Consider the following 18,629-nt stretch of genomic DNA (forward strand, 5'->3'; position numbering starts at 1 on the left):
CAGCCTTTATTACCTGTATTTTGATATGATTTTATAGTGTTTTGTATTGCTATACATGACCGCTGTCCTTCAGTAATGCTGCGCAATTTACAATTCTGAATTCTGATGATAAAAGTTACTTTGCATGACAGGAAGCAGTTCACAGATCTCAGGAGGGAGCCGAGACCCTGAACCACATATTTTACATTTAAAAACTAAGCATTGAATTGCAATTCTCACATAATGTAAACTTTCATTATGCTTGACTTTTGCTAGACATCTGAAAATAATCGTCTGAAATTGGTCACACGTCAGCTTTTCCAAAAAGCTTTGTACCATGCAAGTGAAAAGCGCTTTGGAAGAAGCGGATACATTGGCCGCTACAGTGACATCGTCATGAAATACTAAAAAGGTAGTTATATTTTTTGCAACCAACATTTTGAACTTTAGCCAAGTCATTCAATTTGTACTCGAGCTTATAAGTAATATTTGGCAATGAATCATGCTTCATTACTATGACCTTTTGCCACAAGATCATTGCACTATTGACGTTGCAGCTTCACACTCTGTAACTGCAGCTTCATATCTTGATATGCAATTATTTTTTGCTTCATATTTTCATATATCACGATTGCAAATGTATGTTTTTGTAAATGTTACCCAAATTCACATTACAATGTTATTTCTCTCAAATGACTTCAAATCTTATAGCAACGTTATTTGCAATTGTGCCTTCAGTACATAATTATAACGCCATAATCTTGTAATTACAATTTTTCTCCTTATTGCAACTTTCAAATCATTTCCAAAACCTAATGTTTTGTAATTTAGACTTTAGTTCTTGCAATTGGGACATCTTATTCAGGTCTCACAACTCCAGTATCTCTCGTGCCTTTATATCTTCCAAATGCATTCTAACAGTCATTTTTTTCTTACTCTGAGGTGTCCTTCCATAAATAACACAATTCTGATAATAGTCACTTTGCTAAACACTACTACGCTTAACACACCAGTGCATCCGAAATGTCATTGGTATGCTGGAAGCTATGAAGTGCTGCATTGAAAAAAAACTTATGACACATTAAAACACTGATACATACTGTAAATTACAGTAGGATTGAAAACCATGTCGAATCAATGTTTTCTTACCATGCAAGTATTTGATTGCTGCATCTAGACTTCAAGCACATGCCCGAACACATCAAGTGTGGCCAATATGGCTTCATTAATAGAGGTAAGAGTTGACATTGGTAAATGTTGAGGCTCAGGTGTCACCTTGAAGTGTGAGGTAAGGGGGCTTCGTGAGCTCATGGTATCGCTCGCTTAGATGAGTGATGTGAGGGGGCTTTACCGCACACCAGAGATGGCTCTGCCTCCTTTATTTCCATTGCTCGCTTGTACAGTTCAGCAGCCTTCTCGAAATCTCCCTCTTCATAGCTGAAAGCAAGAGTGTAATAGGGTGTTATGGAGGTTGTTGCTACGTGGTTATTTCCGGCCCAAGTCACACAATTCTGGTTTGCAGATACAGTTACTTTTCCTCGATTTTTCGAAAATTTCGAAACCTTGTAAAGATTCCACATGATGCCAAACGTAGGTTAACGCGCAAAACTGTCAAATTAATGCAATATTGTCCTTGCACTGTAATCATTATGAGCACAAGTTCTTAATTGCTGCCTAACACTTTTGTTGAATGTACTGTGAATCTAACTGGCACAGCCGAGTTAAGAAAACATGGCTAACCTGGAGTACAGCCAGGTTTTCAGAGTCTCTCCAACACGAGGTGCAGTCGGCCAAGACTGTCCTCATATACCTTTAGAGCACGCTCGTATAAAGGCAAAGCATCACTGTGCTGCTTCTGCAACACAAACACACATCAAAAGAGTCAAATTATCAGAGAAACGAACTGGATAGTTTTACAATGGAAAGACCAAATGTTTCTCACCAGCTGGCAGTAGAGAGCACTGCAAGGTTAACTAAAGCGGTGGCAACACTGGGGTGTTTAGGCCCGGAAGCTCTTCTCTCTGATTTCAAGAGCCAGTTCATATAGAGGAACTGCCTTTTCCAGCCTCCCCTGTCATACACACAAACAGACAGACAATTAAAAAGACAAAAGCACAACATTGCAGAATGGCTGTATGCATAATCGCCACTTGTTTGCTACTGGTTCTGCAGTGCTTGTAAGTTGTGGCTCTTTCCATGCGGTTTCTCACCCTGCGTTTATAAAGCATGGCCAAGTGTTTTGAGGTGTAGGCGAGAGAAGGATGATCTGGTGCGAGTGCGAGTTTACGGATGTCAAGTGCTCTTTCATACAGCTCCTCTGCACTCTCGTACTCTTTCCTCTCGCTGTGAAGAGCAGCTAGGTTGTTCAGAGACTGGGCGCAGTCAGGGTGATCCGGTCCCAGCACACGCTGGCGCATCTCCAGGAACAGGTCAAGAACATTTTTGCAGCACTAGGTGATAAAAACGTTCAAATTCTCATTATATAAATGCAAATGGAAAATGTGCATTATTAATAAAGTACTAAAATATAAGAATAGTTTACAACAACAAAGTAAGTCTTTTTGTCTATTGAGTATATTACACAAGGAAGACATTTAAACCATTTTCAAGACAAGAGATGTTTTTTTTTTTTTATGACTGGTTCAAAAAACATTAATACAGGCTGGATGAAAATGCAAATTCTAAATCTCTGAAAACTCTGAGAGTAGGTGGTGATTATTAAAAAATAAAATAAAATAAAAAGATACTGGTTACGCCAGCTACCCCTGCACACAAAGCAGTGCAAAGCTCATAAACACTTCCACCTACACAAAAACATGAGTATTATAGTCTTGGCGAGGCACAGTGACAGGTTTGATATATATATATATGACACCATCTGAAACTTTGAGGAAGCCGTACTTTGCAGAGAGATCTGAAAGAGGAAACGCAAACTCGATGTGTGCTCTCATTTAGCTCCACCTGTACACTGAAAATGTACAGAGATAGAAGAACCAACCTGTCTCTCGGGTATGTTGTGTTAACTTTGGACATCACCATGATGAAGAAAATGCCACAGAGGCTCATAGAGCTCATTGGAAGATCAATACACATCATGTGGGGCCAAGACACGACTGTTAAGGTGCTACTTTGGTTGCAAAGAAAACAACTCCCATGACAGGCATGTAGAAGAAGTAGACCCTGCTTAACCCACTCATTGGGAAGAATACAGTGCAAATATTACTGTTTTTTTGAACATGTTTTTGAGCAGCCTGAAAAAATATGTCCAAAATATTTAGTAAAAAGAATTCAACAATACCCCAACAATGCAAAAATATCTACTAAAACAGTTGTAGATTAGATTTAGATTAGTTTTTCTCATTATCCATGACTGAAAATCTGCATTGCACAGTTCAGGATGTGTGGTGTGCACAGAAATGAAGATTTACTCACTCCAGGTTGTTCTGCAGGTAATAAAGCACTCCAAGCTCATTTAGAGTCTTGGCACAATCAGCTGAGTCTTTGCCAAGAGTAAGTTCCTCTAACTGCAGTGCCCGTCGCTTTAAGAGAGCGAAACCATACTAAAAACAACACAAGCAAATACTGTATAAGAGATGCTGTTATTTGAGTGGGACCAAATCAGAAACAAAAGTGGCTAAAATTATTATTTGGCCTTTCCTTACCATGTGGCCTTTCTGTCGTGCGTCTTCTGTCTGATCTTGACCGACCTCTTTCTCAACTTCTCGGCCTGCTCATATCTAGATAAAAAAATCAAAAAACAGAAGAATGAATGAAGGATGTCATTTTGTAAAATTAGTAATTGCAAATAGAAAACAAACATCTTATAGTCTTACAGATAGGAAATGACCAATAAAATACAGTATTTACAAACTAAACAAGGCATCTCACTAGGACTTGGAACAAAGCTTCTGCAATAGCTGCGTAATGGAATATGAATTAAAAAAATGTTCTGTACTTGTTTTGCTTCTGGTAGAGGAGTGAGAGTGAGTCTAGTTCTCTAGCCACAGTGCTGTGTTCAGGGCCGTAAAGCGTTTTCACAAATCTCCATAGCTTGTTTGTACAACTGCTCTGCGTTTCCAAATTTCCTCCAATGAACGTAAACCCCTGCCAGCTGGTGCAGGGACTGAGCCACACTTGGGTGGTCCGGATCCAGAGCCGTCTCACGGATCTCCAAGGATCGCTGCAAGGGGGCCACCGCCTTAAATACAACACATACACGTTATTTCCGCACACTTCAAAACGAAACGGAGGTGATCATCAGTCTTTCGGTCTGTATCACCTGACTGAGCATTCCCAGGTCTTTGAGGAAGCGGCCCAGTGTCTCGTACAGGTTCGCCAGTTGGCTCATGCTCTGCTCACTCTCACAGGTCTTCTCAAAGTCTTTCAATGAGTCGAAATACTCCGTCGCCATTGAGCACTTATCCTTACCAACAAACTGCCAGTGTGCCAGCAGCTCAGAGAAATGACCCCTGAGAACGCACATCAGCACCAAGACGTCATTTTAGACACAGATCCACACAAGAATCCGAGATACAGCAGGAACGTAAGAACGTACCTCTTGTACAGGTTCTGGGACACAAACAAGTTAAGCAAACTCATCTGAAGTTTACTTCGATCTTCCTGCTGCTGCAGTAACCACGGCAATTCATCAGCCACCCTCCATGTCACTCGTTCTTGCCTGAACCAACAAAAATTATTTAACAAAACGATCCAACATGGCAGCTATTTGTCATATAATAATAATGATTACTAATTGTAAAATAAATCAATACAAAATATTGTAAATGTGGTAAATATTGCAAAAAATATATAAAATATTACTATTACAATAGTACAATTGTACTGCAATAAAATTTTTTAATTTACTTTATTATTTAAATTTGTAAAACAAATACATACAAAATAAATGTAAAATATTACTAATACTATAATGCCATTATTCTGCAATAAAACATTTTTAAAATAAAATAAAATACATGTAATTAGTATCACCTTTTCATTTACAGATTCTAAGTGTGTTCAGCCTTGAAATCACAGCAATTGTTTTCTCCTCAGATTTAAACAATTCTCTTCCCAGGTCAGAGAATACAGAAACACACATAAATCCACATTAACTGCATTAAGTAATCTTACTTCAGCTGTTCACTGAAGAACCGAATGATTTTCTCTCTGTAGGATCCACGACATTTGCCCCCATCCAGAAACTCTTGGTTGACCGCTTCACATGCCTGGAAATGATACTCAGTTACACAAACCAGTTCCCTTTAATTTACCTCCGTTAAAATACACCCAACAAAGTTCAGAGTAACAGTTAGTTTCAGACATACACACCTGTGGGTGCTGAAAGCGAACGAGACCACAGGTGTAGGTAATGATGAGGAGTCTCTCCAGACTGTGGAGCATTGAGGTGAGAGCGGGAAAATTCAGGTCTGGGAACAGCTCCAAAGCCTCTGATTCACTGATGCCGTTGTGACTGGCACACACGAGGCACAATAACTGCAGAAGTAGAAATTCACATAAGTTATAAGTTGTTTTTTTAGCAATACTCTTCTTCGGACGGCTAACTTTGTATAGGTGACCTCTTTCATTAAGTGTTTTTCCCGATCTGTGCTGAGTGAGTCTAGCGCCACCTTCAGGCCCAGTCTGTATAGCGATACTGTATCTTGACACGATGCACACTGCTGTAGAGTCTTCTCCAATGTCCAGGAAGATCTAGAGCTGACAGATTAAACATAAAATCAGACAAAGGGTGTGCTAAAGAGAGACTACTGGCTGTTTTAAGATTACTGTAGGTCTAAAGCCACCCCCTCCTTATTACTTAACAGAAATGTATATACATTTATATATATATATATATATATATATGTATATATATATATATATATATATATATATATATATATATATATACACACACACATTTTTTTAATACATACATATATATATATTTATTTATTTATTTTTTGTAAACATTGTACAATAAATGTTTCACTTGTATTAAACCAAGCTTGCCTAGCAGAAATTTGTCAATTTCAAAATGAAATGATACCTTTGTCACTTTTGAAAATTAACATTCTACAATATATACAGTGGTGGACAAATTATTAGAACATTATTAAAACATTATTTCATTTTACAATGTGCATGGTGTTTGCTCTGAGCACAACAAATATCAGATGAAGTGAGTCATACAGGTTTTATACACCTTTAAAATGAAAAATTTGGTATGTCTACCTTTTGTAGCAGTTACAGCCATGCATGTCTCTGGCATAGCGTCACCATATACCTTATGAACTTATGAAACTCCTGAAACAGTAACGTTATCCCATGCTTTCTGCAATTCAAGCCAAAGGCTTTTCTTTGAATGTACAAAAGATCTGTTTGGTGTTATTGTCCGACTGTCCTCAAATTAGCTCGATAGGGTTGAGGTTCAGACGTTGAAAGGGCCAGTCCAACATCGTCATTGTTCGACTCGGCATTGCAAAAAAATTGTAAAATTGACATACCACAGACCCACAAACACCACAATTTCACAATCTACTCACTGCGTAACAAGTCTCGCCAGTAATGAGATATAGAGCGCGTTGCATGTCGCAGCTGAACGGCAATGTCTCTCCAACTTCTTTTCCTGTTTGCAAGCAATACAGACAAAACCCATACTCAAAATTCATACGCAAATATGAACACAGACGGACAAGGATGCCTACCTGATCTTTGGTGAGTTTGATATCACTGTTCACACACTCTGTGCTGATGACAGTCTTCACCTCTCTGGGATCGAGTGGGTCTAGGTGCAGCGTGGGCCACAATCTAAAGAGCAGAACATGTTTTGTGATTGTCTACATGTGTGTAATATTATACGAATGTGCAATATTAGGTTTTTAAATGTTTTTTTTGCATTACAAACCTCCATGCCTGTGGGCAGGTCTCCACATTAACTGACACCAGTACTCTCACATTAGCAGGAAGAGGATCAATCAACCACTTCATGTGTCGCTCAGCATTCTGGGGAATACAAAAAATAATGGCTGGTAAATAAAAATGCTATACTATTTTCTATCATTTTTTTTCTTTTCAAATAAAACACACAAAAAAAGTCATACACAAACAATCTAGTCAATAACAAATATCTAATATCTAAATATTTAAAACGACAAAAGGTAAAAATCCATACTATTAACTCCCACAACAAAAGACAAAAGGTCCCGCATATAAATGTAGGCGTTTTCCATCATCGTAGATTGATAAACATGATGACAGACCACAAAAATACCACAGCAATGAGGAAGATTATTTGAGGAAGTGTAACCTGTATTTGGTCAATGGAGTCAATAATGATTATGATGTTGCCATGGTGACGTGCAGACAGCCGCTCTAGCCAGCGCGGGAACTCTTCGAGGATCTTAGAAGGGTCCATCGAAAGACCGGAAATAGACCAGAAATGCTGGAGCAGCTACAAGGTCGATTGGGAAAGAGAACTTATTCAGAGGAAAGTTCTATATTTAGTTAACTATGCTTGTATTGTGTCTATAATAAAACCCTTGAATGTGACCTAACTATGTGGTGTCAATCATTGAAAATATGTTTCAGGAGGGTCTTGAGAGCAGACGTCCATGTGTGTCCATGCATTTACATAAAAAAATTCTGAATTCAAAATTCAAAAATGTCTGACCTTCACTGTGAGGCGCTTAATGATGAGGACTGGATCTGTGCTGCTAGAGAGAGGATGTCCCGTAAAGTGATACAGGATGAGCGTGTTGGGAGAGTTTTTCTGCTGTAACTCTATCCTGCGGAAAATGACATTGTTTAGACTGTGAAAATGTATGTACATTGTGCAAAAATACCTAATATCAAGAATTAAGATGAAACAACCATTTAGCAAGCAGAAGTGATTTTCCCGATCCAGGTGCACCAGATACCAGCAATGGTGGGGTGGGTGGAGGGGCGGCTACCATGTCATTGAGTCGGTCGACATACTGAGAAAGAAAAAAAAAAGAAAGCGAAACAACCTTCAACACATTTTTTGCCATTCGTCCGTCATATTTCATATTTGGTTGCTCTAATAATAATAGTAATAATAATAATAATAATATACTGTATGTACATTCAGCTATGATAAAATACACAAAATAACAAAGCCATCATGCCTTCTGGAAGCTGAATCTGGAAGCAGCGCTGCAAGCCTGCTGGACGCCTCAATCTGCTCCTGCTCATCATGAAGATCCCACAGCACATCACCAGAGTCTTCCTCTTCTCTCTCCTCCACCGCTCCACTCTCTTCTAACTCCAATCCTAACAACTCCTAAAGAACAAGAGACACATCTTGTACAAATGTCTTTTGTTTAACATTATGGATCTCCTTTATAAAATACGGTCCTCTTCGGAACCTTAAAATAGTGAGCCACGCTCTAAACAATGCTTATATTTTTTTTACTCAAACTTTGGGTGATTTTCAAAGCGTTAGAGAGGTTTTTTTTTCACTTTAGTGGCTGGGTTAGTTTATCTCAACACACTTTAGTTTAACACACTTTCTGTTCCATAAAGGTAAAGGTAACACTCAATTGTTAACATTAGTTGATGCATTAACTAACATAAACAAACAACAAACAATACATTTATTACAGTATTTAATAATCTTTGTTAACATTAGATAATAAAAACAACCAATCGTTGATAATTCATGTTAGCTTACTGTGCATTATCTAATGTTAACAAACACAACTTTACGATTTTAGTAATCCATTAGTAAATGCTGAAAGAAGTATTGCACTTTAGAAGTATTGTTCATTCTTAGTTCATGTTAAATTGTTTTGTTAACTTAGGTTAACTAATGAACCTTATTGTAAAGTGTTTTCGTTGTGTGTTCATTTTGAGCCCAAAATATAGGCTGACAATAATAAGCAACCCTATTTGCATTGTTTGTTTAAAATAATGTGTGCTTGCCAATAGTTTCGAAGCTCTTTATAGCTGGGTTATTTTTAATCAAATCATATCTAAGTGCACGATCAGTTAAAGCAAGAACATTAAGCACAAAAATGCTATTAACCACAACACCCTCTTGTGTTTTCCTGTTTGCATATGTTTGTACCTGTTTGACAACTCTCTCAAGCTGAGTGAAGATAAGAGCAGCACCTTCCTCCACAGACCCTGCATGATCCACCACCTGCAGAAAACGTTAATTCACCAAAATAAAGTGAACTAAGTTTCTTGGTAATTTTTGACCAAAACATGGCGACTTTTTAGATATTTAATCTAAACAAACAAAAGATCCTGGACTTCATTCGATGAGTCTAAGAGGTCATAAAAACACACACTGGCTGTTTGCATTCAAAACTGACAGACCAATGTAATAGATGGAATGTATGTAGTGGATTGCCAAAGGTTTGCCTTTTCCATGTGAAACAGTAAACAAAGGGGTCAAAGAAAATAAGATCTAAATAAGACCTAAAATGCTTAGAATCTTAAAGTAGTGCATGTTATTATTATCTCAAGGAAATTTGTGTTTCTTTAAAAACACAACTAACCACATAGAGTCAAGTTGTAATCCTTTTCTAAAAGTGTGAGGTTTTTACGGTGCTATATAAATAACATGTGTTTCATTAGTGCTATATGTGAGAAGAAACCTAAAGGTACATGCCAATATTTTTGAATATAGGCTCAGTTTTCCAACTGCCCTAGAGTTTCTGAATCCATCCAGTCAATCTCTGAGTCTGGTGATAGCACGTAGATCATTGAATCTAAATAGACCATTAGCATATTACTCAAATAATCTATTCAATTATTTAAAACTCGACTCTTCTGTAGTTACATCATTTAGTAAGACTGTTGGAAAAGGGAAAGTTATGAATTTTAGGCCAATATAGAGACTATACTCTAATTCTGGCATAATTATCAAGGAAATTGATAGTATTACGTAATATAATACTATAATGCTATAGTATTACGCAGAGCCTGAAAATAGGCCAACTCCGACAACACAACCAACAGGACCACATGCTAAACTGCAACTAAAAACGCTACCGACAGACACAGAAATCAGCTGAAAGGAATTGGAGACAGTAAAATTTATTTGGAAAGATAGAAATTGAGCCTATTTTCAAAAATAGTGGTGTGTTCCTATAAAAGAAGAACTCCTAAAAGAAATTTTATCACCTATAGTAAGTTTAGAAAAAAAATAAAGAAATAATTTTGAAACCCCTGTGATCTTCCAAAAAAAAAAGAAAAAAGAATCTTCAGAGCCTTCAGGAATATCAACAAAATTTTTCAACCCATAGCTTTTTAAATTACCTTAAGTTTGGCACTCTTGTCAGCTTTGTTAACTCTCTCTAGCAAGTCTCTAGTCGATGGGCTAAGGGTTGAGACTTCTTCCTTTTCTCCTTTTCTCTCACCGGTTCGCAAATACAGCAAGAGAGGCCGAGAGTCTGGGGTTTTCACGAACGCTTCCTCCACATCCTCTACAACGCAACTAAAACAACAAAACAGATTCAGCAGATTCATTCGACAGAGAAATGTGACAATAACATGACAAAAAGTACAGACAGAAAGATCACCTGGACACCGAGGACTTGAGCAGCAGCACGCACACAGAGCTCCTCTCGATCTCCAGCCTGCGTTCAGCGGCAAACAGAGCAGCCTTCTCTTCAGAAAACGACACGTTTAGGTAGAAATGTCCCAAACCCTCACAAAACCTCTGCAGCTTCAAAGAATGAGTCTGAGAGAGAGAGACAAACTGATGAAGAGTGTTAAAATGTGATAACGCGCGTATGTGTTAACGTATCTAAGCGTGTGTACTTGTATAAAGGCCTGCAGCTCCGCTCTGGTCTCCTGCGTGTATATGAGGTAGCAGCGGACTGTGTTACTCCACAGAGCCTGAGAGACGTGAGGAGAAACTTGCAGCAGACTGGCTACAGCTGCATCCCAGTCATCTGAAACACCAACACACGAACATCAGCATACGCACATGTACACCTACAACAAGCACACGCACAGGTGCAAATTCACCTCTGCTGACATTGGCAAACGGCCCCTCCACGTCGATGAGACTGTGAGCGAATTCAGGACCCCTGTGTGTCTGCTGTAACTGCATCATACTGCCCATAGACGGCTCACTTCCCAAAATGCCTCCACTCCAGTACTCACACTGAGTTCCTGCAGCTGCACAGAGTGGAAATTAGGGATGAATTTGTACAGAAATTTTGATTTTTACAATAATGCTCCAATCTAGAGTTTCGTGAAAACTTGGGACAGTTGGGAGAGAAAAAAAAAACGTTCTGAACACACAAACCAATAGATCAATAGTGCTGGGAAATGATTAACTGTGAATAATGATAGATCTTGATGATAACATTTTTGATAAATAATCTCTTACTCGTGACGGTGTGTGTGGTTGTCGTCTGAATCCGAGTCTGCTGGATCATAAATCTGAATGCCTTGAGCGTGCAGCTGTTGAAGTTTTGACTCTAGATCTCGTTTTGCCGCAGCAAATCCTGAATTTCCTTTTCTTTAGTCTCACGGAATATCTGCAGGGCGATTTAGGACAGAAATAAAGATGAAAGAACACACTGAACGCTAGAACAGCTAAAGGCTAAAGAGGCATAATGTAAAAAGCAAAAGGTTTCAGACAGGGGCTTGTGAAGATTTAGGATTTCGCAAAGTAAGAATCACCGCGAGTCAGTTGACGTGGGAGAGAAGAGAATGAGATTCGCACCTTAAACTGCCGTTTAACCTTGTCTCTGTCGTGTTCAAAGGTAGCAGCTCTCTCCATGGCTTGATACTTTGCCTCCAGGGCACTTTCCTTCTCTCGAAGAATCTTCTGGTAAGTCTTCTGAAGGGCCTGACAACCAGAGAAACACAGATTCAGCAAAATGTACTTTTGAAAAAAAAAAAAAAAAAAAAAAAAAAAAAGTCGTTTTATATAAATCTTGAGAAAAGTAACATTAATTTCAACATTTCTTTGTACTTGATACATGGGTACATCCACTGATTTACTGATTTAAAATCAATTCATGAATGAAAAATTAAAATGTAGTTTAACTCCATGATAATACATGGTATGATAATAAACTATTTTGATATTTTTAGAGGGGAAAAGGTCAAAAGTGTTATATCATACTGAACTGTCTTGATAATAAAATTAAGGTAAAAATAATATAAAGAATGGCATTTTTTTGTTTTAAATATTATTATAAATATTTATTATACTATTATACTATTATAAATATTTATTTCATTTATATTTGGACATTTAGTGGATGCTTTTATCTTGTAATAAATCATTATTTGAAAAAATATTTAGCTTTTATTAAACTTTTTCCCATTGTCATATGGAACAGCCAAAAATGCATTAAAATCATAAAACGTCAAAGGAAATCATAATAAGCATCCTTAAAAACTGTGTGCCAAGAAAACCTCTTATAATATGAACTTTACATCAAATAAACCAGATAATTTGACCTGAATTTAATAAATGAATAACTACATTTTTTTAAATAAATATATAAATAAATATACCTTAAAAATTCCTTTGCCTGTTTACTTTTTTTTTTTTTTTAAATAGCATAAAAGCTTTGCAAATTCATACAACAACCAAATATATAAACAGTACATTTCTAAAAATCTTGCACGTCTGTTTTAAGGTATATATATTTTTTAATCTTTTGTTTTCCTCATATTCTTTACTAATTTGTCTTTATTTCTGCCCAATCTGTCACAGCCCCACATTAAAAGCTTGATTTGTTATTCTCCCTCAAACCTGCAGCTCAGCGCATGATCTCTTGTTCTCCTCATCCAGCTTGGCTTTTTTCTTCTGCATGGAGGCAACCTCATTGTTCTTGCTGACCGAAAGATCTCATAGTCCTTCCTGAGCCTTTCATACTCAGCCGCGTACTCCAGTTCCACAGATCCGGTAGATTTGAAGCTGGCGCCGATGACACGAGGCCCGCGACGGAAGGAGCTCCGTAGCAGACGAGCCTTTGGCTTCACCTCCACCGGTATCTCACATGCCTCCCCTCCCTCACCCCCGTACCCATCCTCGATCACCTCACCGGGACTCACCAGAGAGGATGCCGTACCCATAACAACGGATGAGAGGTGCCACAAAGACACCCGTCAGCTAGATCACTTACGCTCTTCCAGACCGAACATTGACGGTTCTGTTGGAAACAGGAAGCAAAAGTAGTGTGCATCGGTTCTGATACATTTAACCGTGGATTTTAAGTTTCATTTGAAATTGTGTATCAAAGAGTAGAGCTGCACAGGCCAAAAAAGTTGTGATTTGCTGTATTTGAGAACTAGATATGTATGGCCCTGAGGTCATTGTCACCGTGTATCAGTACTGCCACTTTGGGGATTTTGTCACCAAATTTAGCTACTTTCTCATTGTTGGGGCTATTTTAGCTATATAAAAAATATATATACTTGGCCACACCCCTTAGCCTCTGACCTCTCATGTTTGCTCTCAATCACACCAGGCCTTCAATGACGCTCACCGGTCTGTGTGACATCAACAAAGTACAACGAGAGCGGTTAAATATAATGAACATATGGGGACATCAGCTGTCAAACGCTCTCACTGTACTTTAATGTCATACACTGATCGGCCGCTGCAGCGCCGCTTCGAGTCGAACACACCTAATATAATAATAACTTAAACATCAATCAAGAAAATGTGGGACGGGATGCCGTTTTTGCACTACGTTGTAGTGTCGAGTGTGTTGACTGAAAAAGTTTGTTTGAATAAAGTTTTCATTTCTGGAGAATTATAATATCTCTTATCTGTTGCACTTGAGCAGGACAGGGATGCACTTTGAGAGCAAATTCCCAAGATTATGTGTCTTTACATCATTTCCATCATGTTTAATGTGCTTTACTTCTGTTAATAAGAATAAGAATTTAAAACGGGGGAAATATTATAATGAAATTGATGTTTTTACTCTAATACACACTGGACACAATTAACGGTACCCTTTTATTGAATACTTTTTAAAAGCTCCATTTGCCAAAATAACACCCAGTGACCCATTTTTGTGTTGTTTTTTAGGTTTGTTTTTTGGATTATTGTCCAGTTGGAAGACTCAAACATAACCCATTATAAAATTATTAATAAAGTCACTTTTTAGATTTTTTATCTGTTGATATCTGATAGAGTCAAAGATGCCATGTGTCTAAACAAGACGTCCAGGACCTCCAGCAGAAATATTTCCATAGAAGCTAGTCACGATTAAAATACCAGTCCTGTATTTTCTGTAAGTTCTGCAATTCTCCAGCTGTGGTCCTTGGAGAGTCTATAGACCCTCAAACCCTCCTGCATTAGGACAATATATACACATCTTCTTCCAGGCAGTCTTGTAACATGCTCTATTGATTGGAAAGAATTGCCCCATGGTGGAAGTATTTCTTAAAATCACTTTCTTATTTGCAAAGCTCAATTATCTATTGGAGCACATCTTGGGAAATTCGGCCTTTGTTTTCCATCCTCTTTCTATTCTTGTGAAACTTGAAAATTGTGAATATGAATGGGAATATACAGATATTTTACTATTTAAGAATTTCTAGGGGTACCAATAATTGTGTCCAATGTATATTTGAGAAAAAACTTTACTTCATAACGAGATTTCCCCTCATTTTATATTGCAGGTTTACTTTATAGCTTTTTTTGTCATATTTGCCAGGGATGCCATATATTTTTTCTGACCACGTGTGTATGTACACATTGGCATATAATGTAAGAAGAATTGCTTTTGTCAGATAATTTGGAAAAATTTAAAAATGTAACTTTCTCAATATTTACATTTTTGCAAATCTGTAACTCGGACAATTATTGTTGCACCTAACAAACCAATACATCATTTAGTTTTCAGGTGATGTACAAATCTCAATTTTAAAAAGAAATGGACCCTTTTGATTTGTTGTCCAGGTTCACAAATTATGTTTGCTCCTGTAATTTGGTTCAAAATCTAAGGTGTACAGCACAATGAATTACTAAGAGACAGTGTCTACATTTTTGCTTTTATTAATGCATGTTTGACTTTTTATAAATAGTAAAAATCTAACCCTAACTAAATCAAAGTCAAGCAGTTTCTCAAATTTGGCTGATTTGGCACGCAATTCATCTTTTTGTATCTTTGTTTACTCGGGGATTTTGGCACCTTTCTTTTTAAAAATGTGTTAAATGTCTTTAGCGTGTATAACTTATATTATGTTTGCACTTACAGCGTCAGTTCCACAGTAGAAATGATAAGAAAAGGAAAACATTTATGAGAGGTTGAGACGAAGTATATGATCTGACGATCCCATAAAGTCTGTTTGTTTGGTTTGTATCGGGTTAGCATGTCGTTCATTACTTTTACGGTGTCATCAAATCAAACGCATGGAGGACGTGGATATCTGCGTATTTAATGCTTAAACCTCACCTTAAACTGTGGTCTTGAACCCTGCGGTAATCCTGAAGACGATGTGCGGGACGAATTCCAGCAGAGCGAAGAAAACACTCCACCCATCCGAGAGGACTGGGGAGATCCAGAACAACGAACTTAGAACCCAAACCTGATACCAATCTTAAAACCCCGAAATATATATAGATAAGTAACGCGTTCATAAACACGTCTAGCATATCAGTCAAAAAAGTAAACAAATCACACTATTGTACACGTTTTCTCTCCAACGTCTTCCTGACAACCGCGTTACTAGGCACGCCTTCTTCTACGGGTCCACTGTGCGACCAAAAAGCGTATCTTTCCTTTCCTTTCCTTTCCTTTCCAAGGCCATGGCCTGCTTAAGTAATTTCCTTCTTTAATAAAAGTTTACAAGTTGAGAGTCCCGTTTCAATAAGGATGTTCAATCAAAGTTTTAACTTAAACTCTGAGTTGACTCACCGAGAGATGAAAAACTCAAGAGTTATTGGTTTCAGAACAGTTCAATTGTGTTAGTTTACTTAACTCTGAGCAGGTTGACCGCCATGATCAGTAAACCGCCGAAATTACGATTCGCCATGGCAACAGCTCCCGCCAAAAATATTTATTACAAAAATACATTATATCCATGTGTGAGATGATAATAAAATAGCTATAAACACATATAATAAACTAAACATTGCCATGACATAATAGTGTTTTATAATTTATAGCCTACAGCAAACTATTACATATGCCAGTAAATATTACGTCATGTTTATTTTTATTATAACAAATCTAAAAATATTATCAATATTATCATAAGTTTATATATAAACTTTATTGTAATATATAATATTGTTAGCGTTGATTATCCACTTACTCTTACACGTAACCTGTCACGTAACCTGCTTTCTGAAATACCCCGCAGAAGTAGCATTTTAAAATAAAAAATATCACATTCACAGACATGTTCACAAATGCTCATTTTTAAAATGACGGGTTTTTTTTCTACTTGTATTTATTCTTCACTTTTTCATGGTTGTTGAAGGTTGTTCATGGAACCATCAACGGCAATAAAGAAAGTTCTGGTGTGTAAAATATGTTTGTGGGGACCTTAAGAGATTTTGAAAGAATATTTTATTTGAAACAACTGAAAGCATTTAGATATATAGGACAAAATGATATACAATAAATTATTTGAGAAATGATAACGGTTGACAGAATCAAAAAGTAAAATAAACGTACGTGTCATGGTTCAAAACGTTTCTGTATGAATCCGCTTGAACTGAACCGTATCTCTCCCACTTTCACACTAAACTTTGTTTTACACATACTGAGTTTTAGTAGGTCTGGCGGTTGGTGAGAAGCAGTTGAGAAGATCATGTGGTGGATTGTTCATCTTTGGGGTTTCTACCACAAAGCTGCAGAAGGGTCTCTCGATAGTTTCTAGCCAGAAAGAAGTACATGACAGGATCCAACACTCCACTTACGCATGTTAAAGCTGAAGTGATGCGATTTCCTAAATGCAACATTTGCCTTTCAGATTCTGACTTTGACATGTCGTCGTGCTGTCGGATAAACACGAAGCGTTGAATATGATAGGGCACAAATGCAATTAGGAAGTTAACCACAGTTAGAACGATCATTCTCATTCCCTTACGCTGAGCAGGTGTCCTTTCTTTAAAAGTCATCTTTTTCACTTTGGCAAATATAAGAATGTAAGAAATGCTCAGGGTGACCAGAGGTATCAAAAATGCAATGGCAGTTGACACCAACGCGCCGGTGGGATTGGAGGACTGCTCTATGTACAGCTTTTCACACACTGTCACATTATTCTGCACTTGTCTAGTCACTTCCCTTTTAGAGAACAGGACAGGTAACATGGAAATAGTCACCATGACCCACAGCACCGCACATACCACTTTGGCATTCCTGGTCTTTCTCAGGCTGTGAGTTTTGTGTGGCACAGTGCAAGCCAACAGACGGTCTACGCTGATACAAGTCATAAAGTACATGCTGCAGTAGAGGTTGACGAAGAACAGGAAACCAACCACACGACAGGCCCCTTCACCAAGAGGCCAGTGGCTCTCTGACATGTGGTAAATCACTCGCATCGGGAGCACCAAGACATAGGACATGTCCGCTATAGCCAGGTGCTTCAGAAACTCTTTGGAAGGGGTGTTGTTGATGTTGCGGTGGGAGAACACCCAAAGTGCCAGGGCATTACTCGGGACTGAGAGGACGAAGATGACAGCGTAGAAGGTTGTGAGCAGGATGTTCTCTAAGTGAGAGCTGAGGTAAATCCCCTCCATGGAGTGATTCAACATAGCGCGCCGTCTATACTATGAGCCTGTATGCTTCTGTTTGGAGAATGGCAAGAGTCAGATCAAGCATCAGATATTATATCTGAGAAATCTTCTTATATATATTATATATAACAAATGACTATGCTGTTTTTTTTTTTATTATGTAACATTAAAGTCATCTGAGCTACGCATTCACAAATGGAAGTGTGGACATTTTCCAAAAACTGCTTAACAAATCAAAGGTTTAGTTTTAGATGCTATTTGCCTACAGTTCTACAAACTAGGTACTCAATGTGTCAATGTTAACAAAATATTCTTCAAAAAAAGTTGTTTGTTGATGAATGGCAATTTGACTACATGTCTTTGAACTTAAAAGGTCAGCATGGCAAGATAATTGCACATTTTTTAATGAACAAATGTGTCTTTATATTAATTGCATTAACATTAGGAACTTTAAGTCAAACAACATTCAAATGACCAAGGTAAATGGTATAATTGATATTTTTACTGATATTAATATTAGTACTGTTATTATTTGGGTACTTACAGGTAAGTCTTTCCCAGCAGTCAGCACACTGACTTGATGATAAATGCCTCCTTTGACTACAGACCCAATAAATTGTGTTTGTTTCCTCTTTTAGTCATATGCTTTAAATTCACGTAGGAGGCGTATCACACAAAAATGAATCGGCCCTTTTATAACAACTCATTAACACACACCACCCTCTACTGGTCTCTTTACCTGCAGTATGCAATGGTGTAGTTCAAATTTACAGCAACTTTAAACTATTTCTGTGCAAAACCACTTAGGCTAGGGTTTGTTAAGTTATAAAGTAACAGTAAGAAAGCTGTAGTTTGGACATATGGAGATCAAAATTTGAGAACAACCTACAATTTAGAATTTCCAGGTTATCCTAAAAGAGCAGTTTTTATGAGTTAAATATATTTCCGA

General features: G+C 37.6%; 1 protein-coding gene and 1 pseudogene across 1 annotated transcript; both read right to left on the bottom strand.

Annotated features, from left to right (window-relative positions):
- Positions 1-1,286: 1,286 nt before the first annotated feature.
- On the bottom strand, positions 1,287-15,670 carry LOC122332249 (annotated as a pseudogene).
- Positions 15,671-16,491: 821 nt separating this feature from the next.
- On the bottom strand, positions 16,492-18,537 carry LOC122332324 (uracil nucleotide/cysteinyl leukotriene receptor-like). The gene is made up of 2 exons (XM_043229651.1): positions 18,225-18,537; positions 16,492-17,731 (listed from the first exon to the last, which is right to left on the bottom strand). The coding sequence occupies exon 2, from the start codon at positions 17,696-17,698 to the stop codon at positions 16,751-16,753; it is 948 nt and encodes a 315-aa protein (XP_043085586.1). The 5' UTR covers positions 17,699-17,731; positions 18,225-18,537; the 3' UTR covers positions 16,492-16,750.
- Positions 18,538-18,629: the final 92 nt, after the last annotated feature.

The sequence above is a fragment of the Puntigrus tetrazona genome, unplaced genomic scaffold, assembly GCF_018831695.1.
Source record: "Puntigrus tetrazona isolate hp1 unplaced genomic scaffold, ASM1883169v1 S000000008, whole genome shotgun sequence".
NCBI classification, from domain to species: Eukaryota; Metazoa; Chordata; class Actinopteri; order Cypriniformes; family Cyprinidae; genus Puntigrus; species Puntigrus tetrazona.